The sequence below is a fragment of the Thalassophryne amazonica genome, chromosome 5 (genome assembly GCF_902500255.1).
Source record: "Thalassophryne amazonica chromosome 5, fThaAma1.1, whole genome shotgun sequence".
NCBI classification, from domain to species: domain Eukaryota; kingdom Metazoa; phylum Chordata; class Actinopteri; order Batrachoidiformes; family Batrachoididae; genus Thalassophryne; species Thalassophryne amazonica.
In genome coordinates this window covers 80,287,936-80,312,352 of record NC_047107.1, presented here as the reverse complement: position 1 = coordinate 80,312,352, position 24,417 = coordinate 80,287,936, and the positions used below count along the sequence as shown (strand labels likewise).

Below are 24,417 nucleotides of genomic sequence, written 5' to 3'. Positions count from 1 at the left end.
GTTACAAACTGGCCTTGCTGGCAGGATGTGGCAGGTGTCTAAATGCTCACAGGTGAAAGTGCCATTTGACTCCTCCCTTGTGCACCATTCTACCTCAATCGTGTTATGTGTGAAGGGGCCCTAAATGGACTGCATTTATGTAGCGCTTTTCCATCTGGATCAGAAGCTCAAAGAGCTTTACAATTACGCCTCACATTCAAGCATTTACACAAACACACTCACACACTGATGTCAGGATGCTGCCATGCAAGGTACTCACTACACACTAGGAACAACTAGGGGATTAAGGACCTTGCCCAAGGGCCCTTAGTGATTTTCCAGTTGGGCTGGGATCTGATCCAAGGATCCTCTGGTCTTGAGCCCAACACTTACCCACGAGACCTCACCAAAGTTACTTTGCAGCTGTTTACTGATATTTTTCGGGCAGCAATTGAATTTATTTTCAAATAGAACCACTTTGATAATTTTACAGTTGAAACCAAAGTATTAAACAAATGGTTAATCATTCTTGAACAGATCGCATCTCCATCCAATTGCTTGACCCACGATACACAGCTTGTTTGGTTGCACAATATTCAAACATACATTTGGCAGTTAGACTTGGGTTTATTGACACAATCAAATCCTCCCATTTTTCCTCTGGGGGTATAAAAGTGATATAACATGACTCCCGGCCCTCTTCGGACTGTAAGAGGGGTTTGCAGTTACCAAGTGCTCAGTGCTCCAACTGAACCTGGCCAAAGGAGATGACACCAGTCAAGAAGGTAGCATCAAGCTTTGTATATAATACAGTGAATTCTTCTGAAATGTTTCTAGAATGATCTATTGTTTCTAGATGACCTTTTGCATGATTTAAGCCACCTTTTTAGAAAACATCTAGACAGCAGACAGCAATACTCCAGTCCAAGAAGATAAACAGGCACAGAAAAGCCAAAGCAGTTACCCTTATCATGAGGACTGTTCAATAAAAAATGAGTAATTTGCAATCTTGACATAAACAGCACGTTAAGGTCGTCATGTCAGTTGTTGCACTATGGTGTGGTTAGATAAATTCTTCTTCCTGCAGTCTGTTTGGGTAACTGTTTAATTCATGTTATGATATCAAAAATCTTTTTACATCACCCCACTAAGGTGACTCAACTCTCACCTGAGGACAAAAGTAAGTAAGTCCCTTTGGTTTCTTAGGTTTTTTCACTCTGGGTCGCCACATCCGAGAAGAATCTGTATATTGATTTGGCACTGTTTTTATGCTGGATGCCCTTCTTGATGCAGCTTCACATTTCATGAAGAATGGGCAGGGGTGGCCTTTAACTGGGAACTCACGAACCACTTGGCCAAGGAATTAGGCAGGTTATAAAGGAAAATCAAAGTATGTGTGGTTTGATCATAAAAGTCTCTCAACAAAGATATTTTACTATTTCTGTTATGACTTAATGAAACATCAAGTTTGTGTTCTATGTATTGTTCAGGGCCCCTTCACACATAGTACGAATAAGTGGAAGCGGAACAGCTCGTATGAGCAAACCACGAAAACATCGCACCGACGGGCAGGCATGCACGATGCTGCTGCGATGGTTCGCGTACGTGGGAACACAGTGTGAGCAGTGCGCAATGTGGTTCCACATCGTGCAACTGCTGTGAAGAAAAAATAAATAAAAAATAAAATAATACACGTTGCCACGGTTTTACTGTCCGTGTGCTTTCTCTCTCATTGTAAGATTATGAGGTTTAGACACTAACCAGTGATTTAAGGTGATACCTGGATGTCTTTGGTACTATGAGGTTAGGGTTGGATTATTGTTGGATACTGCTGGAATGACTTTGTGTCAAACAAATGGTTACTTATGGAGGTACGGTGCATCTGGAAAGCATTCACAGCGCTTCACTTTTTTTATGTTACAGCCTTATTTCAAAATGGAGTAACCCCCCCCCATACACACACACAAAAAAATTGTACTGACAACACCCTGTAATGACAACATGACAAAAGCTTTTTTTGACATTTTTGCAAATTTATTAAAAATAAAAATCTAAGAAAGCATACGTACATAAGTATTCACACCCTTTGCTCAGCACTTTGTTGATGTTGAGTAGGTTTTCATCCAGGATGTCTCTGTACGTTGCTACATTGATAGTCTCCCAGTTACTGAAAAACATCGCCACGCATGATGCTGCCACCACCATGCTTCACTGTAGGGATGGTGCCTGGTTTCCTCCAAACATGATGCCTGACATTCACACCAAAGAGTACAATCTTTGTCTCATCAGACCACAGAATTGTTTCTCATGGTCTGAGTCCTTCAGGTGCTTTCTGGTAAACTCCAGGTGGGCTGCCATGTGCATTTTAGTGGCTTCCGTCTGGCCACTCTACTATACAGGCCTGATTGGTGGATTGCTGCAGAGATGGTTGTCCTTCTGGAAGGTTCTCCTCTCTCCACAGAGGAATGCTGGAGCTCTGACAGAGTGACCGTCTGGTTCTTGGACACCTCCCTGACTAAGGCCCTTCTCACCCGATCACTCAGGTCAGACGGACGGCCAGCTCTAGGAAGAGACCTGGAGGATCCAAATTTCTTCCATTTATGGATGATGGAGGCCACTGTGCTCATTGGGACCTTCAAAGAAGCAGAAATGTTTCTGTACCCTTCTCCAAATCTGTGCCTTGAGACAATCCTGTCTCAGAGTTCTACAGACAATTCCTTTGACTTCATGCTTGGTTTGTGCTCTGACATGCACTGTCAACTGTGGGACCTTATATGTAGACAGGTGTGTGTCTTTCTAAATCATGTCCAATCAACTGAATTTACCCCAGGTGGACTCCAGTTAAGCTGTCAAAACATCTCAATGATGATCAGTGGAAACAGGATGCACCTGAGCTTAGTTTTGAGCTTCATAGCAAAAGCTGTAAATACTTATGGATATGTGATTTATATATATATATATATATATATATATATATATATATATATTTTTTTTTTGTTTGTTTTTTTTTTTTTTTTTGCAAAAATGTAAAAAAGAAAGAACTTTTTTACATCGTCATTATGGGGTATTGTGTGTGTGTGTGTGTGTGTGTGTGGAATTTTGAGTAAAAAAATCAATGTAATCCATTTCGGATTAAGACTGCAACATAACAAAATGTGGAAAAAGTGAAGTACTGTGAAAACTTTCTCGATGAGACTGGCGTTGTGTGTTCGCCGCTCCTCTGTTTTTTCTCCAGTTTTTTATCTTTGGGTATGTACTTGACGTGGTTCTTGGTCCTTCAGTGTGCATTTTTAACCATTTTTGATTGTTTAGTGCCTTTTTTGCGCTGTATGACACCGCACTTCACTCCCTCGGCTAGCGCGATGCTAAGCTACTCTGCAGCTGAGCTACGGAGCCTGAACAAGAACAATGTCCCTCGGGACATTCTCGCTATCAGAGAGCTTGGTTTGCTCCGCCGGCCTCGCTGCGTCCACAGAGGCTCCCGGAGAAAGTTTGTATTCCATCGGACTAGGTCGTCTGTGCCGGTTATCTGGTCAACAGAGCGCTGCAGCTTCTGGGACTTGTAGTCCTGATGTGACGACAGCGGTTTCTGACACTGTCCGGGCGCTGGATGGAAAACGTGGAGTGGATTTTAAGATACTCAGGCTTATTCAAAGATGTCAGTCTGTCAAACCGACAGAAGTCTTCAGTTTGGGTCTCATTAACATCAGATCACTGTCCTCAAAATCCCTGTTGATCAGTGATCTAATTATGGATCATCACTTGGACATGATTGGGTTATGTGAAACCTGGCTCAAACCCACAGCTGTTCTTCCTCTGAATGAGGCCTGCCCACCAGGGTACACATTTGGTCACATGTCTCGTGGTACAAAGCAAGGCGGGGGGTTGCTTTTATTTATAAATCCAGGTTTACCTTCTTGACTGTTGGGGGTCATAAATATAATTCGTTTTTGAGCATCTGACTCTCCGCTCTGCTCATGATGCTACATATTGTCAGGGTCAGAAGTATGGAAATCAGTCATTTTATTTTGTCACTGTTTATAGGCCTCCTGGCCCATACTCTGAATTCTTAGATGAATTTGGTGCGTTCACCTGTCAGCTAGTGCAGACAACATTTTGATTATTGGTGACTTTAACATTCATATAAATAAGTCCTCTGATCCCCTTTGCAAGTCATTTATGGAACTTGTGGATGCGTTGGGATTCCAGCAGTGCATTCAGGATTCAACACACATTAGTGGAAATACCCTTGATTTGGTTCTCACACGTGGCCTTGCTGTCACGAACACTGACATTTTGCCTCTTGCCTCGGTGGTCTCTGACCACTCATTTATTAGGTGTGCATTTATGTTGCCGCGTTTAGTGGACCGAAAGCCTTGTCTATCTCTGTGGCGACGCATTAATCCCTCAACTATGACTGAACTCGAAGCCAGACTACCTGAAATTTTGGCTTCAGGGTTGGAGAATATTCAGTCAGTGGATAGTTTTGCAGATGGCTTGAATTCAGCGCTCAAGGCTACACTGGATAAGGTTGCGCCTCCTCTTTTAAGGCCACACCTTCCCAAGGCACAGTCACCTTGGTTCAATGGTTACTTGCGTGACCTTAGGCAGAAAGCTCGAGGTTTGGAACGAAAATGGCGTAGTTCTAAATTAGAGGTGTTCCACCTTGCATGGCGTGATGCTGTCTTAGATTATAAGCAGGCACTACTGGCTACAAAGCGGGCCTATTATTCTGATTTGATCAATAAAAACAAGCATAACTCAAAGTCTTTGTTTGAAACTGTAGCATTTCTCATTCATGGACAGCCACCTGTTATTCACTTTCCCTTTTCAGCACAGGACTTCTTGGACTATTTTGAGAAGAAAATTGAGGATATTAGGTTGAGCATCTCTCAGCAGGCTTTGGTCCAACCACTGCATACCTCTATGGAGGTGGATGCGTCCACTGAGGTGTTACCCAGATTTACAGATTTTGATGGTATCTCGCTAGGCGCGCTGACGAAGCACATGACGTCTACTAAAAGAACAACCTGTTTACTTGATCCTATACCAACAAAACTGTATAAGGACCTGTGGCCCATCCTTGGACCAACTGTGCTGGAAATTATAAATCTCTCATTAACTTCTGGATCTGTACCTAAATGTTTCAAGTCTGCAGTGATTAAACCATTACTTAAGAAATCCAATCTCGACCCTAGTGTATTGAAAAATTATAGACCGATATCAAATATATCATTTTGTTCTAAAATCCTGGAAAAAGTGGTTTCGCGACAGCTTGTGGACTACCTCATTGAGAACAATCTTTTTGAGCCACTGCAGTCTGCTTTTAGAAAATATCACTCCACAGAGACAGCACTTACTAAAGTAGTGAATGACCTTTTGCGAGCAATGGACTCAGATACCACTACAGTCTTGGTGCTGCTGGATCTTAGTGCTGCGTTTGATACTGTGGATCATCATATTTTACTCAATAGGCTAGAGAATCACTTTGGGATTACTGGAACTGCTCTTGCATGGTTGACGTCATACCTGTCCAGTCGTTCTTACTGTGTATTGTGTAATGGCACCTCCTCAGATCGTAGGGACATGAAGTTTGGTGTTCTGCAGGGATCCGTTTTAGGTCCCCTGATTTTTTCCCTTTATGTAGCACCCCTTGGGAATATACTGTGGCACTTTGGGTTTCCCTTTCATTGCTATGCTGATGACACTCAATTGTACATGCCAATAACTGCTGGTAATCTCATTCACATAAAATCTTTGGAAGATTGCCTTGCATCAGTAAGAAGTTGGATGTCTAGTAACTTCCTACTTTAAATTCTGATAAGACTGAAGTTTATGGTTCTTGGTCCAGCGAGGTATCGGCATCAATTTGATCAGCTAGCACTTAGCTTAGGTTCGTGTGTTATGCATCATACGGTTAAAGTGAGGAACCTTGGAGTAATTTTTGATCTTACGTTGTCCTTTGATCTTCACATTAGAGACATTACGAGGACTGCTTTCTTCCATTTGCGAAATATAGCGAAGATTCGTCCCATCCTGTCTATGGCTGATGCTGAGACTTTGATTCATGCATTTGTCTCTTCTAGATTGGACTATTGTAATGCTCTATTTTCTGTCTTACCGCAGTCCAGGATTAGGGGTCTTCAACTGGTTCAAAATGCTGCTGCCAGACTTTTGACACAAAGCAGAAAGTTTGACCACATTATGCCCATTTTGGCGTCCCTGCACTGGCTTCCTGTTGCTGCAAGATCGGATTTTAAAGTACTGTTATTAGTTTATAAAATTGTTCATGGACTTGCACCTCCCTGGTAAGCCCCTATGTACCGGCTCGGGCCCTGCGTTCTCAGGGTGCAGGACTTCTGTGTGTTCCCAGGGGTAATAAAAAGTCTGCCGGTCACAGAGCTTTCTCCTACCGTGCCCAGCTCTGTGGAACGATCTCCCGGCACACATTCGGCAGTCGGATACTGTGGAGACTTTTAAGTCACGTTTAAAGACTCATTTGTTTTCCCTGTTTTATCATTAGTGTTATGATGTGTTTTTATTCTTGTATTCTTTTATGGTTGTCTTTCTTTTATGGTCGCTTTTTTATTGTGTTTTAAATTTTTAATTGTGTGAAGCGCCTTGAGACAATTTCATCATGAATTGGCGCTATATAATTAATAAATTTGATTTGATTTAGATGCACTGAGAAGTATCACTTGCATCAGTGTTGTGTTCGATCTTCCCAGACTTATCCTGTCCTGACTTGACCCCTCATGTCATATGCACACGCAAGGTAACAATTATGTGTGAACAAAGAAAGCTGGCTTTGCACAACATCAGAAACACTTGTTGAAGCAATATGAATGCCACCAAAACTTACTGATCTTATTCTAACTTTGACTATAACTGTCAAGGTAGAACAAACCATGTAGAACAAGAGGCTCAGTATTACTGCCGGTTTGCACACATTTTCATTCTCATCATCACACAGATGATGAAGGTAGAGCAACACCCTGGGGACACCATAACACATTGTGTTTGACACCTTAGACTAAGAACATGTTACAAAACATGCACAGGTGAATTGATCTTTTTGGTCCCTCAGGGTATTATTGAACGTCTGAATGCTGGAGAAGTGGTAATCGGTGATGGAGGCTTTGTCTTCGCTTTGGAGAAGAGGGGGTACGTGAAGGCGGGGCCGTGGACTCCTGAGGCCACTGTCACACATCCTGAGGCCGGTAAGACAAAAAACAAAGTAGAACGAAGAAAACAAATATGGAAGCAAAAAGTTTGATCTCCAGCCTCAAATGTGTGTTTGTGGTCATCAGTGCGTCAGCTGCACAGGGAGTTCCTGAGAGCAGGTTCTAATGTCATGCAGGCTCTCACATTCTACGCAAGCGATGACAAACTGGAGAACAGGGGCCATGTCCTTAAAATCACTGTAAGTACACCCCTCAGTTATGTAAACTGTATTTTCACCCCCTGTATTGTGAATTTGTCACTGAATACAGTGTGTAACAGCACCAAACATGTTGCGTTACCCTCTGGTCCTGTTGGTTTCAGGGGGCACAAATCAACGAGGCAGCCTGTGACCTGGCAAAGGAAGTCGCCAGTGAAGGAGACGCGCTGTCAGCTGGTGGAGTGTGTCAGACCCCGTCCTACCTGAGCTGTAAGAGTGAGACCGAGGTGAAGGCCATCTTTAAGAAACAGGTGGATGCCTTCGTAAAGAAAAATGTGGATTTCCTGATTGCTGAGGTGAAAGAGCTTTCTTACTCTAATTGGTAGAATTTGTGGTTCAGTGGTGAGTTATTTCTGTATGGTGTTCCATAACTGTCCTGCAGTACTTTGAGCACGTTGAGGAGGCAGTGTGGGCTGTGGAGGTTTTGAAGGCCACTGGAAAGCCTATAGCTGCTTCTCTGTGCATCGGACCAGAGGGAGACATGCACGGTGTTTCACCTGGAGAGTGTGCCGTCAGGTTGGTCAAAGCCGGTAGGTATTTTATCCATCAGTAAATCTCACTGTTTGTATGTTGGTGAAGGTATCAGTCAAGTAGAAGATATCTAGAGGTTCTAAAATTGAAAACACCACTTAGATGAATTGTGAATTATCATGAAGACCAACAAGAAGTCCCATTGTTCTACAGCAGTTTCCCTATCTCAGTCCTGTGGACACAAGGTACTGCACATTTTCCAGATCAACTCAGTCAGGTGTGAACAGCTAATCTGTTGCTGACTGAGCAGTGGAACACACCTGACTGATCATTTCTGAAGAGCGAGACTTGATTGACAGCCCTCCTCTCAGACACAGAAGTCTGTTGAAACAAAGAAGACAGCAGCATCTGAGCAGAGGTTTGTTACCTGAAGGAATCTCTGCCCAGATGCCGTTGTCTTCTTCAGGGAGGTGGTAGCGTAATGGTTTGCATGTTGGACTGGGATGCCAGCAATCAGGTGTCTCCCCCTAAATTGTCCTAAATGTAGCACAATACTAACTCAACAAAAATATAAACGCAACACTTTTGGTTTTGCTCCCATTTTGTATGAGATGAACTCAAAGATCTAAAACTTTTTCCACATACACAATATCACCATTTCCCTCAAATATTGTTCACAAACCAGTCTAAATCTGTGATAGTGAGCACTTCTCCTTTGCTGAGATAATCCATCCCACCTCACAGGTGTGCCATATCAAGATGCTGATTAGACACCATGATTAGTGCACAGGTGTGCCTTAGACTGCCCACAATAAAAGGCCACTCTGAAAGGTGCAGTTTTATCGCACAGCACAATGCCACAGATGTCGCAAGATTTGAGGGAGAGAGCAATTGGCATGCTGACAGCAGGAATGTCAACCAGAGCTATTGAATGTTCATTTCTCTACCATAAGCCGTCTCCAAAGGCGTTTCAGAGAATTTGGCAGTACATCCAACCAGCCTCACAACCGCAGACCACGTGTAACTACACCAGCCCAGGACCTCCACATCCAGCATATTCACCTCCGAGAACAGCCACTCGGACAGCTGCTGAAACAATCGGTTTGCATAACCAAAGAATTTCTGCACAAACTGTCAGAAACCATCTCAGGGAAGCTCATCTGCATGCTCGTCGTCCTCATCGGGGTCTCGACCTGACTCCAGTTCGTCGTTATAACCGACTTGAGTGGGCAAATGCTCACATTCGCTGGCATTTGGCACATTGGAGAGGTGTTCTCTTCACAGATGAATCCCGGTTCACACTGTTCAGGGCAGATGGCAGACAGCGTGTGTGGCGTCGTGTGGGTGAGCGGTTTTCTGATGTCAGTGTTGTGGATCAAGTGGCCCATGGTGGCGGTGGGGTTATGGTATGGGCAGGCGTCTGTTATGGATGAAGAACACAGGTGCTTTTTATTGATGGCATTTTGAATGCACAGAGATACTGTGACAAGATCCTGAGGCCCACTGTTGTGCCATACATCCAAGAACATCACCTCATGTTGCAGCAGGATAATGCACGGCCCCATGTTGCAAGGATCTGTACACAATTCTTGGAAGCTGAAAATGTCCCAGTTCTTGCATGGCCGGCATACTCACTGGACATGTCACCCATTGAGCATGTTTGGGATGCTCTGGACCGGCGTATACGACAGCGTGTACCAGTTCCTGCCAATATCCAGCAACTTCGCACAGCCATTGAAGAGGAGTGGACCAACATTCCACAGGCCACAGTTGACAACCTGATCAACTCTATGCGAAGGAGATGTGTTGCACTGCATAAGGCAAATGGTGGTCACACCAGATACTGACTGGTATCCCCCCCAATAAAACAAAACTGCACCTTTCAGAGTGGCTTTTTATTGTGGGCAGTCTAAGGCACACCTGTGCACTAATCATGGTGTCTAATCAGCATCTTGGTATGGCACACCTGTGAGGTGGGATGGATTATCTCAGCAAAGGAGAAGTGCTCACTATCACAGATTTAGACTGGTTTGTGAACAATATTTGAGGGAAATGGTGATATTGTGTATGTGGAAAAAGTTTTAGATCTTTGAGTTCATCTCATACAAAATGGGAGCAAAACCAAAAGTGTTGCGTTTATATTTTTGTTGAGTGTATATATATATATATATATATATATATATATACACACACACACACACACACACACACACACATTTAGCCAAAAACTAAGCGGTTCTGGAGTGCCAGAGACGCCCCCATCCCCTAAATAAACAGCCCAGTCTCACGGTTTTTTTGTTGTTGTTGTTGTTGTGTGCTCCCTTCACGAAATGAGTAAAATTTTCATGACAGGGTTTTTTTAAACTCACTATTCCTAACCCTACTCCTACCCCCAACCCTAACCACCCTGACCCCCCACCCGCTTCACTTTTAATTTCGTGCAGCCATCACGGAATTAATTAGAATGAATTTGTGCTGCTGTGATAAAAATGTGGGGCTTTTTGTCACAATATCACAAACCAGTAGATTAATGTATATTTTGTGCTGCTGAATCACAATTTGCCGTGAGACCAGGTTGAAATAAAACACATTTGCATGATTCATAACATAAAAATAGGAACAGAATGTGACTTTTTAACCTCTTAAAATAGGTTAAGGTTAGTCATCTTTGAACTTGTCCAAGGTCTTTGTCTCAAGAATGTTCCCTGTGAATTTGAAGGCTCTGGCAGTTATATGACTGGATTTATGCTGAGCACAGACAGCCGGATGGACAGCCGTAAATGAGGAAGAGCACTGAGAAAACACAAGAGAACACTGCATGTGAAAAGTGGCACGTGTCTACTGTTCCTGAGAATTGTTCGGAGTGGCAGATTATACAAATAATGAATGATTATGACTTCAATAGTACGAATATTTCATAAGGTGAAAGATGGAATGTGCTATTCAACTTGGATTCACCTTGTTGGACCTTGCCCATTGGCCCTTAGTGATTTTCCGGTCAGGCTGGGATTTGAACCGAGGATCCTCTGGTCTCAAGCCCAACGCTTAATCACTAGACCATCACCTCTCCTGATGACCGAGTAACGTCCCCTGCGAGCTGATGGTCTTGTGCACCCGCTGTGTCCATGGGTGGCCAGAAACTCCTCTTACGGTCTAACAATAGATTTGGACCCAAACATTCTGGGAGCTGGAGTGGAAAAAAACAGATAATGGTTTATTGTACAATGCAGAATAATGATACAGAAATGTTAGTTGAGATGCAGGAGTTCGGAGACAAAGGCTGGACCAGAAACGGGTAGAGTGTAGAGAACCAAAACCAGAGAGCTGCAGGGAACCAAAACCAGGCGGCCACAAATGGAGCTAACTCCAGAAGGGATTGCTGGAACAAAAAGTACAGAGGATCAAAGCAGTGGTTGAAAAAAACACAAGGAACATGAATCCTGAGGGGATAGGGGCCAGGTTACCACAGGATGGACACTGAGTTTCTGTCAAAGGTGCAGTAACTGAACTAGGCTTAAATACAGGTACAGCTGACTGATGACAGGTGCGTTTAATCAGCTCCGTCTTGAGGCGAGAACATAGCAGGCCAAAAACAAGGCAGCACAACAATTAGCCATGACTAAAAAATGGTTTAGGATAGACACTGTATATTCAGCATGTGTGTACACTATTGTAATCATATAAACTAAGGAATAAGGTCATTATGATGCTATTTATGATCATTCCAGCAGCCATTATTCAAGAATGTTTAATCAGAGGCTTCAGAAAGTATTCAGAATGTGTATATACTGTGTTGACACAAATCTGATGACAGTTATACATATTCCTTAAGGTGCTGCTGATTTGCAAATAGAACATTATATTAAAATTCTGTGGTCCCAAGTACATGGCAGAACATTAGGACAATTGTACAGTCAGCTGTGTTATTCTACACAAAACATTTTCTGTTTTGTTCTCCAGGTGCACAGATTGTGGGTGTCAACTGTCACTTTGACCCCATGACCTGCGTGAAGACTGTTAAGATGATGAAGGAGGGAGTGGAGAAAGCTGGGCTGAAAGCTCACTACATGGTGCAGCCTCTTGCCTACCACACACCTGACTGCAATTGTCAAGGATTCATCGACCTGCCAGAATTCCCCTTTGGTACCTTGTTTGGACATAAGCAATTTCTGTGTTGTTGTGAGTTATGTTGTAGTTGCTTTCAGTCTTTTCCTTTTGTTCTCAGCCTTGGAGCCCAGGATTCTGACCCGCTGGGACATGCACAAGTACGCCAGGGAGGCCTACAATGCAGGAATCCGCGTCATTGGTGGCTGCTGTGGGTTTGAGCCTTACCATATCAGAGCTTTGGCAGAGGAGCTGGCTCCAGAGAGAGGAATACTGCCTGAAGGATCAGAGAAACATGGAATGTGGGGTACAGGACTGGAGATGCACACCAAACCCTGGGTCAGAGCCAGGTGAGAAATCCTTAAATATTAAACCCAGATAGATTGGAATGCTTTAGTCAGGTGGTCGGGCTGCTGTCTGGGACATACGAAAATTTTGCACGTTCCCCAACAAGTTACTAGACATCATATCCAGCCTATACACAGGGACTGTGTGTCCATTGCAGAAATGGGGCAGAATGTGACATTTTCTCAGTGCATTTAACAGAAATGCTTTCTGGCTTCTGCTTTGGGGAAGGAAAAGATGGCACCCGCGCTGGCAAGCCGTCTGCCCCGCTCTCTTACTGTTTTGTTTGCTTCTACTCTGCTTTTGCTTTTTAACGCCTATTGAGATGTGTCCGCTCTGTTGGTATATGATCGCCAAACTCTTCTCAAAATTAAAGCTTCTTCTAAGGCTTTATTGTCGTTTGATTGTTCATTGCTTGTTTGGCAAACACTTCCTCCTGTGCTGGTGAATGTTCCTCATCACACGCATCGACCGCCCGGTGTCTTTGCCTGAAGGGAGCGAGATCAGAGGCAACGCTCCGCCGGTGTTCGTGACACCGGCACGGAACATCAGCACCGGCTGTCTTGTCTACCTCCCCAAAGAAAATGCATTAGAAGATGGGAAAAACACGCTGGTGCTCGTCAGACTCAAGACTTATTTTATAACCTTTTCCACTGATTCTCGCCTTGGACTTGGACGTTCTGCCCAACATTTGATTTGGCGGTGGATCTACGCCATTTTCCCAGAGCCGTTGTCCCTGCTTGTACTAGTGGCTTGACCCTCCCGCTTTGTTGTCAGCTTTAGGCCTGTGTTCACCACAGCAACCTTCACCAGCTGAGACGCGCTGTGTCATCAGCCGGTTCAGCGCTGAACTTGAGCGTAGCCCTGCTACACGCAAGGTCAGTGGCAAATAACTTCTTCACCTCCCCGCAAAATGGATATTGTGTGTGTGACAGAGATGTGGATCCACATCTCCATCACACACATGAGATGTGGAGGGGTGAATGCATCACATTCACCCCTGACATCGGGGTGAATGTGAGGCATTACTGTAAAGCGCTTTGAGTGTCTGATGCAGATGGAAAAGCGCTATATAAATGCAGTCCATTTACCATTTATCCATGCCGGCGACCATACCCCGTTCTCTGAAGTCCTTCCTCCTGATTGTTCTTTAGCTCGCCCCGCTCCACGGGCAGTGGCAGCGGCGTAGCCTCTGTGTTTAAATTCGAACTTCAGTGTCATTTGTCCCAGCCTGCGAAGAGTCAGAGCAATTTTGAGCTGCAGGTTTTTGAACTGAATTTGTTATTTCCCCTCCTTTGCGCCATTGTTTATCATCCACTGAAATATAATAATGACTTTATAAATGAGTCTGCGGACTTTCTGTCCGGGATCGTGGTGAAATACGATCATATTTTAATCTCTGGTGATTTTAATATACATGTCTGTTGTCAATCCCATCCTCTGGTCAAGGATTTTTTAAACCTGATAAAGTCCTTTAATCTTACCCAGGGCGTGTCTGGCCCGACTCATGAAAAGGAGCATATTTTAGATCTTGTGTTGTCTTACGGTTTATCTGTCTCTATTAAGGAAATCTGTGCAATTATGTGTATATTTGACCATCTACCTGTGCTGTTCGCTTTGCCGCTTCTGTGTTTGGCGGATACCACCTGCCCCGAGTGCCACTGGCTCGCTATTAACCCTTTGACTGCCACACAGTTTTCTGCTGTTTTTAATTATTCTTCTTTTGTGTACACTTGATGGAAAATGTGGTCTCAATGGCAGTGAGATTTTGTCTGTTTTTAACTCCACATGCACAGAGATATTAAGAGTATGTCACTGTTCTTAGTCCAAGGCGGTCTAAACAACTCTCACAGCCGTGGTTAAATGAGTCAACGCGCGCACTCAGACGTTTATGTAGACACACTGAAAGAAAATGGAAAAAAGATCATCTCATTGTATCTTGACAAATTCTTCATGGCTGTATATTTGTTTCTCAGAAAGCTGTCAAAGCAACCTATTTGTCTACTTTAGTCAGAAATAATGGCCATAAGCCTCAGGTCCTATTCAATGTTTTGTACTTTCTTATTAATCCCAGTGATGTCTCCCATCTTGTGCCAACGCCTACACTTTGTAACAATTTTTTACAGTTTTTTTTAATCACAAAAGTGTCTCCCCTTAGACCAGCTCATTCTCGGTGGTATCTTTCAAAAATACCAAATATCTTTCCATTGCTTTGCCGATGATGTCCAGATTTACCTGCCATTAAGGTCGTTAGGCAGTGACCCAATGCAGCTATTATTGGATTGTTTGAGTGGGGTCAAATCTTGGATCATGAGTGCTAGTCTATTAAATCTTAATGAATTCAAGATGGAGGTTATCCTGTTTGGGGGGAGCATTTCCACAGCCTGCTCTGGTGATGTCCTGGGTCCCCTGGGTTCCAACATTCATTCCTGTGTGAGGAACGTTGGGGTGATTTTTGACAGCCATTTTAAATTTCATAAGCAGATCAGTGCTGTTGTTAGAAGTTTCTTCCAAGTCCAAGCCATATTTCTCTAGGATTGACTTTGAAAAGGATATCCGCGCCTTTGTCACAAGTAGACTAAATTATTCTAACACTCTGTACTTTGGCTTGGATCAGACCTCTCTAAACCGCCTCCAGCTTATTCAGAACGCTGCTACTCGTCTTCTTTTGGGAAAGAAAAAGTTTGACCACATTACGCCGGTCTTGTCTACTCTTCACTGGCTTCCGGTCTGTTACCGGGTTGATTTTAAACTTCTTTTAATTATTTTTAAAGCCCTCAATGGCCTGGCCCCAGTGTATCTTTCAAAGCTTCTTTTTCCTTACACCCCAAGAGCCTTAAGGTCTTCTGACCAACTGTTGTTGGAGGTGCCTAAAACCAGATTAAAGATGAGAGGTGACAGAGCCTTTACGGCAGCTGCCCCAGGCTCCGGAATAGGTTCCCCTTTAACATTAGATCATGCCTCTCCCTAGAGAATTTTAAATCCTCTTTTAAAAATTTATTTTCTGTGGTGTTTCCCAAATGAGCGATTACATCTCTATTTCACGTTAGTATTTCTTCTGTTTTTCCTGTTGCTTAATGCTGATAAATTATACCTTATTTGTAGTATTTCTACCACCTGCTTCTGTTTTTTTCTCTCTGTTTGAGGTGCAGCTCCATCCAGAGGTGGGAGTGGGTGTCTTCTTCTGCAGGCCTCCTGTCCTGGACACCACCAGCATGGACTCCCAATATTTCCAATATTTCCTGTATATTTGTTTAGGGTGTCGGTAGCATGGCCCAAGCAGAGGGTCACCCCTTTGATAAGATAAGATAAAACTTTATTGATCTCACAGTGGAGAAATTCACGTTACGTCAGCTCTTAAAAAAAACACACAAGATGTGTGCGAGTAGAGGAAAATGTGCATCAAACAGCATGTGCAAGGATAAGCAATAATAATAATACTTGTAGTAATACAATATATATATATATATATATATATATATATATATATATATATATAAGTACATATGCATATACAACCCCTGGCAAAAATTATGGAATCACCGGCCTCGGAGGATGTTCATTCAGTTGTTTAATTTTGTAGGAAAAAAGCAGATCACAGACATGACACAAAACTAAAGTCATTTCAAATGGCAACTTTCTGGCTTTAAGAAACACTATAAGAAATCAAGAAAAAAAGATTGTGGCAGTCAGTAATGGTTACTTTTTTAGACCAAGCAGAGGAAAAAAAATATGGAATCACTCAATTCTGAGGAAAAAATTATGGAATCACCCTGTAAATTTTCATCTCCAAAACTAACACCTGCATCATATCAGATCTGCTCGTTAGTCTGCATCTAAAAAGGAGTGAACACACCTTGGAGAGCTGTTGCACCAAGTGGACTGACATGAATCATGGCTCCAACACGAGAGATGTCAATTGAAACAAAGGAGAGGATTATCAAACTCTTAAAAGAGAGTAAATCATCACGCAATGTTGCAAAAGATGTTGGTTGTTCACAGTCATCTGTGTCTGAACTGATGACCAAATACAAACATGGGAAGGTTGTTAAAGGCAAACATACTGGTAGACCAAGGAAGACATCAAAGCATCAAGACAGAAAACTTAAAGCAATATGTCTCAAAAATCGAAAAATGTACAACAAAACAAATGAGGAACGAATGGGAGGAAACTGGAGTCGTCTGTGACCGAACTGTAAGAAACCGCCTAAAGGAAATGGGATTTACATACAGAAAAGCTAAACGAAAGCCATCATTAACACCTAAACAGAAAAAAACAAGGTTACAATGGGCTAAGGAAAAGCAATTGTGGACCGTGGATGACTGGATGAAAGTCATATTCAGTGATGAATCTCGAATCTGCATTGGCAAAGTGATGATGCTGGAACTTTTGTTTGGTGCCTTTCCAATGAGATTTATAAAGATGACTGCCTGAAGAGAACATGTAAATTTCCACAGTCATTGATGATATGGGGCTGCATGTCAGGTAAAGGCACTGGGGAGATGGCTGTCATTACATCATCAATAAATGCACAAGTTTATGTTGATATTTTGGACAATTGAAAGGATGTTTGGGGATGATGAAATCATTTTTCAATATGATAATGCATCTTGCCATAGAGCAAAAACTGCAAAAACATTCCTTGCAAAAAGACACATAGGGTCACTGTCAATGAGCAGATCTGATTTGATGCAGGTGTTAATTTGGGGGATGAAAATTTACAGGGTGATTCCATAATTTTTTCCTCAGAATTGAGTGATTCCATATTTTTTTCCTCTGCTTGGTCTAAAAAAGTAACCGTTACTGACTGCCACGATCTTTTTTTCTTGATTTCTTATAGTGTTTCTTAAAGCCAGAAAGTTGCCATTTGAAATGACTTTAGTTTTGTGTCATGTCTGTGATCTGCTTTTTTTTCTACAAAATTAAACAACTGAATGAACATCCTCTGAGGCCGGTGATTCCATAATTTTTGCCAGGGGTTGTATAAACATGATTGGAATTGAAAAAAAATAGGAGCATCTTATCTTCAATATGTGAAGTGGAATTTAGATGTGATAAGGTGACATTAGTGCTGGGTCTGGGACATTTGAGCCTGGTCTGCTTGAGGTTTCTTCCTCAATATCATCACAGGGAGTTTTTCCTTACCTCTTTCGCGTGTGTGCTTGCTCTAGGGGTTGGTAAGGTTAGACCTTACTTATGCGATGCGCCTTGAGGCAGATTTGTTGTGATTTGGCGCTATGTAAATGAAATAAATTAAATTAACTTATTTCCTACTACTTTTTACTCTTTATTTTACTTTGTCTTTTATTTGTTTTATTGTCTGTTGCAATTTTATTGTTATTTTTAATTTATTTATTTACATTTGGGGGTAACTTGGTGTCCATTTTTTAATTATGTACAGCACTTTGGTTGACTGCTGTCATTTTAAACGTTTAGAAATAAAGGCTGAATTGAGTTGGGTGGGGTTGTAGAAACCAGTGGCTTAGGTGTCTTTTTTGGTGAGGAAAGGTTGAATGACTTTGCGAACAATGCTGTCATTTTTACCGAATAGATAGATGCCATGCATGCAGCACACTTAAGAAGCTGAGTGAGGAGTGGGAGTGTCTTGGTATGCGATTATCCTGGATCAAGACCAAGAGCCAGGTTTAAAATTACTTTGGACACAAGAAGTGCATCTGTATGTGATGAAAGTGTCAAACTTGTAGAGAGTGTTGTGAAAGTGTAGTGACACGGACCCACAACAGGGGGCGCAAATGAACGGACAATAGGAGAAGTTAAATTTGAACACTTTACTGTTGTGAATGCCACAACTACACACAGCAGATTATAGAATGAATACAAAGTCAATTAATAAAGGTGTCGTGTGGGCAGGCTCGACGATAGGAGACGTCCGTCTGGAGAAGAACCGGAACCACACGATTTCCTCCGCCACCGAACCAGGAGGATACTGGAGCCGCCAGGTCCCGAGTCCCCCAGGTGGCCACCGTCTCCGCGTGTCGGATCTGGTACTGCTGGCGAAGAGCAAAAACAGTCAGGTGTGGGTGTGTGTACACCCCATAACAAGGATGGTGGTTATTCCACCTCCACCTCTAATCACACGCCCGTGCAGCTCCTGTCTAATTACTTATCTGGCGGAATGCAGAGCGAAGCAGTCGCAGCATACGCCGGTCCTTCGGGAAGACAGCTGCAACAATGTATCTACTGAAAACAATGTTAGGAATTCTCAGGCTGAGAGAGTTACCTCCTTGGAAGAACGATATCTCGGCGACGTGGTGGAGATGTTGTCCTGCTTTTATTTGGGGTGAGGCGCAGATGATTGGTGACAGCTGTCATAGCCGATGAGTGACAGCTGTCAACCCGGCCGCTCTTGGGAGGTGGCAGCGCCCTCTCATGCCTGAAGCCCGCACTTCAGACAGGGCGCCCTCTGGTGGTGGGCCAGCAGTACCTCGTCTTCTGGCGGCCCACACAACAGGACCCCCCCCTCAACGGGCGCCTCCTGGCGCCCGACCAGGCTTGTCCGGGTGGCGACAGTAAAAATCGGCCAGGAGGGCCGGGTCCAGGATGAAGCTCCTCTTCACCCAGGAGCGTTCTTCGGGTCCATACCCCTCCCAGTCCACCAAATACTGGAAACCCCGGCCCATTCGACGGACGTCCAGAAGCCGGCGCACTGTCCAAGCCAGGCTCCCCGTCGATGATACGGGCAGGAGGCGGCGCCGGACCGGGTGTACAGAGGGATGAGGTGTGATGTGGTTATAGGACTGAGGACCTTGAGGATCGTATAGGGCCCAATGTACCGGTCCTTGAGTTTGGGGGAAGCAACCTGGAGGGGGATGTCCCTTGTAGATAGCCACACCTCCTGCCCGGGCCGATATGTGGGGGCCGGGGGCCGTGGACCGTCGACGGTCTGCATGGGTCTTTGCCCTCGTCCGGGCCCTCAACAAGGCTGAACGGGCGGTGCGCCACACCCGACGGCATCTCTGCAGGTGGGCCTGGACCGAGGGCACACCGACCTCTCCCTCCACAACAGGAAACAAAGGGGGCTGGTACCCCAGACACACCTCGAATGGGGAGAGGCCGGTGGCAGAGGACACTTGGCTGTTATGCGCATACTCGATCCAGGCCAGGTGTTCACTCCAAGCCGTTGGGTGTGCGGATGTGGTACAGCGCAGGGCCTGCTCCAGCTCTTGGTTAGCCCGTTCTGCCTGTCCGTTGGTCTGTGGGTGATACCCAGACGAGAGGCTCACGGTGGCCCCCAGCTCCTGGCAGAAACTCCTCCAAACCTGTGAGGAAAACTGGGGACCACGATCTGAGACGATGTCTGTTGGTATCCCATGCAGACGTACGACATGGTGGACCAGGAGATCCGCTGTCTCCTGCGCTGACGGGAGCTTCGGGAGGGCCACGAAGTGGGCCGCCTTGGAGAACCGGTCCACTATCGTGAGGATGGTGGTGTGCCCCTGGGACGGTGGGAGGCCCGTGAGCGAAATCCAGACCAATGTGGGACCAGGGGCGATGAGGCACAGGAAGCGGCTGAATGAAGGAGTCCCTGTGCCTTTTGGTGGTCCGCCTTGCCCCTGGCGCAGGTGGTGCAGGCCTGGAAGTATGCCCGGACGTAAGCCTCCAGGGACGCCCACCAGAAGCGCTGCCGGACCACTGCCACGGTCCTTCGCACCCCTGGGTGGCAGGAGAGCTTGGACCCATGACAGAAGTCCAGAACGGCAGCCCTGGCCTCTGGTGGGATGTACAGTTTGTTCTTTGGCCCTGTTCCGGGGTCCGGGCTCCGTGCCAGGGCCTCCCGGACGGTCTTCTCCACGTCCCAGGTAAGGGTGGCCACGATAGTGGACTCCGGTACGATGGGTTCCGGTGGATCCGACAGCTCGGTTTTGACTTCATTTTCATACACCTGGGACAAGGCATCCGACCTCTGGTTCTTGGTCCCGGGGCGGTAGGTGATCCGGAAGTCAAAACAGCCGAAGAACAGTGACCAGCGGGCTTGCCTGGGGTTCAGCCGCCTGGCAGTCCTGATATACTCCAGGTTCCGGTGGTCAGTAAAAACCATGAATGGCACTGACGCTCCCTCCAACAGATGTCTCCACTCCTCAAGAGCCTCTTTCACCGCTAGGAGTTCTCGATTGCCCACGTCATAGTTCCGTTCTGCTGGGGTCAACCTGCGGGAGAAATAGGCACACGGGTGAAGGACCTTATCGGTCTCTCCGCTCTGGGATAGCACGGCTCCTATCCCTGAGTCAGAGGCGTCCACTTCAACCACAAACTGGCGACTGGGATCGGGCTGCACCAAGACGGGTGCAGTCGAGAAGCGCTGTTTCAACTCCCTGAACGCGGCATCGCACTGATCCAACCAGGTGAAGGGAACCTTTGGTGAGGTCAGGGCTGTCAGGGGGCTAACTACCTGACTATACCCCTTGATGAACCTCCTGTAAAAATTTGCGAAGCTGAGGAACTGTTGCAGCTTCCTACGGCTCGTAGGTTGGGGCCAGTCTCTCACCGCCGCGACCTTGGCCGGATCCGGGGCGACGGAGTTGGAGGAGATGATAAACCCCAGGAAGGACAAAGAGGTGCGGTGAAACTCACACTTCTCGCCCTTCACAAACAGCCGGTTCTCCAACAACCGCTGCAGGACCTGACGTACATGCCGTACATGAGTCTCGGGGTCCGGTGAAAAAATGAGTATATCGTCCAGATATACGAAGACGAATCGGTGCAGGAAGTCCCGCAAGACGTCATTTACCAAAGCTTGGAACGTCGCAGGGGCGTTAGTGAGGCCGAACGGCATGACCAGGTACTCAAAATGACCTAACGGGGTGTTGAAGGCCGTCTTCCACTCGTCTCCCTTCCGGACCTGAACTAGGTGATATGCGTTCCTAAGATCCAGCTTTGTGAATATTTTGGCTCCATGCAGGGGGGTGAACACCGAATCTAACAAAGGCAACAGGTATCGGTTGCGAACCGTGATCTCGTTCAGCCCCCGATAATTGATGCATGGACGAAGACCGCCATCTTTCTTGCCCACAAAAAAGAAACCTGCTCCAATCGGGGAGGTGGAGTTCCGGATCAGCCCGGCAGCTAAGGAGTCCCGGATGTAGGTCTCCATCGATTCGCGCTCAGGTCGTGAGAGGTTGTACAGCGTGCTGGACGGGAACTCCATGCCTGGAATCAAATCAATGGCACAATCGTACGGACGGTGCGGGGGAAGGGTGAGTGCCAGATCCTTGCTGAAAACGTCAGCAAGATCGTGGTACTCAACCGGCACCGCCGACAGATTGGGAGGGACTTTGACCTGCTCCTTAGCCTGGGAACCGGGAGGAACCGAGGATCCTAAACACACCCGATGGCAGGTCTCGCTCCACTGAACCACCACCCCGGACGGCCAATCAATCCGGGGATTGTGTTTTAACATCCATGGGAACCCCAGATTCACACGGGAGGTAGAGGGAGTCACAAAAAACTCTGTCTCCTCCCGATGATTCCCTGACACCACCAGAGTTACTGGTAGTGTCCTGTGTGTGATTAAAGGGAGTAGGGTGCCATCCAGTGCTCGCACCTGCAATGGTGAAGGAAGCGCCACCAGAGGGAGCCCTACCTCCCTGGCCCATCTGCTGTCTAGCAGATTCCCTTCTGACCCTGTGTCTACCAGTGCTGGGGCCTGAAGGGTTAAATCCCCGCTAAGGATTGTAACTGGGAGTCGTGTGGAAATATGTGTGTGTCCCATGTGAATTTCTTGGCCCACCCTAAGCCCAGTTTCTAGGGGCGGGCGTTGGTGTTTAACCGTTCGGGGCAGTCTCTCAATTGATGCTCAATTGAGCCGCAAACAAAACACGCCCCGCGGGGAAGCCTCCTCTGTCTATTCGGTGGTCTGAATGTGCCCCTGCTCGTGTCCATAGCTTCGTCAGCAGGGGGAGCTGTAGCCACACAGGGCGTAGAGGCCATGGAGCGTGGGAAGGGCGGACCTTTTTTGGACCCGGACGGAAGAGGGACGGCGCGTGCCCGGCCACGCCCCTCATCTTGTTCCCGACGGCTTTCCTCCAACCGATTGTCTAATCGTATAACGAGGTCGATAAGCCCATCTAATTCCCGCGGTTCGTCCTTGGCCACCAGGTGCTCCTTCAGGACCGACGACAGTCCGTTTACAAAGGCAGCGCGGAGCGCAGCGTTATTCCAGCCAGACCTCGCAGCCGCAATGCGGAAGTCGACTGCATAAGTGGCTGTGCTCCCATTGGCCGTTCAACTGCTGGGTGACGCCCCTCGGAGTCCGTCACGGTGGCCGAGATATCCTGTTGTGAAAGTGTAGTGACACGGACCCACAACAGGGGGCGCAAATGAACGGACAATAGGAGAAGTTAAATTTGAACACTTTACTGTTGTGAATGCCACAACTACACACAGCAGATTATAGAATGAATACAAAGTCAATTAATACAGGTGTCGTGTGGGCAGGCTCGACGATAGGAGACGTCCGTCTGGAGAAGAACCGGAACCACACGATTTCCTCCGCCACCAAACCAGGAGGATACTGGAGCCGCCAGGTCCTGAGTCCCCCAGGTGGCCACCGTCTCTGCGTGTTGGATCTGGTACTGCTGGCGAAGAGCAAAAACAGTCAGGTGTGGGTGTGTGTACACCCCGTAACAAGGATGGTGGTTATTCCACCTCCACCTCTAATCACACGCCCGTGCAGCTCCTGTCTAATTACTTATCTGGCGGAATGCAGAGCGAAGCAGTCGCAGCATACGCTGGTCCTTCGGGAAGACAGCTGCAACAATGTATCTACTGAAAACAACGTTAGGAATTCTCAGGCTGAGAGAGTTACCTCCTTGGAAGAACGATATCTCGGCGATGTGGTGGAGGTGTCGTCCTGCTTTTATTTGGGGTGAGGCGCAGATGATTGGTAACAGCTGTCATAGCCGATGAGTGACAGCTGTCAACCCGGCCGCTCTTGGGAGGTGGCAGCGCCCTCTCGTGCCTGAAGCCCGCACTTCAGACAGGGCGCCCTCTGGTGGTGGGCCAGCAGTACCTCCTCTTCTGGCGGCCCACACAACAGAGAGACTTACTTATCTCATCAGTGACATTCATGTCTCTGGGTCAGTCTGCCGATCTTAAAATTCTCACGATCTTACACCAAATTCGTGATGGCGTCGTGAAAAGTGGTTTGATCCATTACTTTGTGATACATCATGAAAATATAACACACGTTAGGGTTGGGGTTAAGGTTGAGGCTAGGGTTATGGTTAGGGTTGGGGTTAGGGTTAGGGTTGCACATGAGACTGGGCTGCCCAGACATGACCTGACCTGTTTAGTTGCATCCCCTCTTTAATAATCTATATGTATCTTGTTTGGCTCAGATCGTATCATTCAGCCACCTTTTGAACTGTGTCTCCAATGCTTCTTTGTGTGTCTCAGGTCCCGCCGTGAGTACTGGGAGCAGCTCTTGCCTGCATCTGGTCGTCCTAAATGTCCCTCCATGTCCACTCCAGAGGGCTGGGGTGTGACAAAGGGCCATGATGATCTTTTCCAGCACAAGGAGGCCACCACCGCACAGGAAATGAAGCATGTGCTGGAGAAGCAGAAGAAAGCCAAGACTGCTTCATGAGCAGCAAAGAGTAAGACAACTCAGCAACTAAAAGGAGAGGAAGACACAAGCAGGGGAAGGAGAAAATTCTCCCCAAGTTCAGTTTGGAGATAACTAGCACTTGTAACAGCAATATCACATATCAACCCCAAATCAATAAAGTTTGATACTTTATTTTCTGGCTTTGTGTTGTCAGTGAGTATTACAGCATTTTACTGGGATTTTGTGCAGCAAACACAATCTGTAAGAAAATAATAGGCTGATTTTGGGTGAAAAATAGTTGAATTTAATTACGAAGTGAGTTTTTAGAGTAACAATAACCCATGAACTAACAGGCAGGCAAAAAAACACATCAACAGGCATCCGGACAGAACTAGTCAGACTAACAGTACACTCATTGACTTAAAGAGGGGAGGGGAAAGAGTAAACAGTGCAGCTACATAACTTCTCTTTTGCCAATCAGAAAAGGGGGTTGTTAGACCCCTCCCCTCT

General features: G+C 45.9%; 1 protein-coding gene across 1 annotated transcript; it reads left to right on the top strand.

Moving 5' to 3' along the window:
* Positions 1 to 666: 666 nt before the first annotated feature.
* LOC117510786 (betaine--homocysteine S-methyltransferase 1-like) lies at positions 667 to 23,949 on the top strand. The gene is made up of 8 exons (XM_034170648.1): positions 667 to 764; positions 7,067 to 7,199; positions 7,290 to 7,402; positions 7,525 to 7,716; positions 7,803 to 7,950; positions 11,852 to 12,034; positions 12,117 to 12,345; positions 23,757 to 23,949. Exons 1-8 carry the CDS (start codon positions 747 to 749, stop codon positions 23,944 to 23,946), a joined length of 1,206 nt encoding a protein of 401 aa, XP_034026539.1. The 5' UTR covers positions 667 to 746; the 3' UTR covers positions 23,947 to 23,949.
* Positions 23,950 to 24,417: the final 468 nt, after the last annotated feature.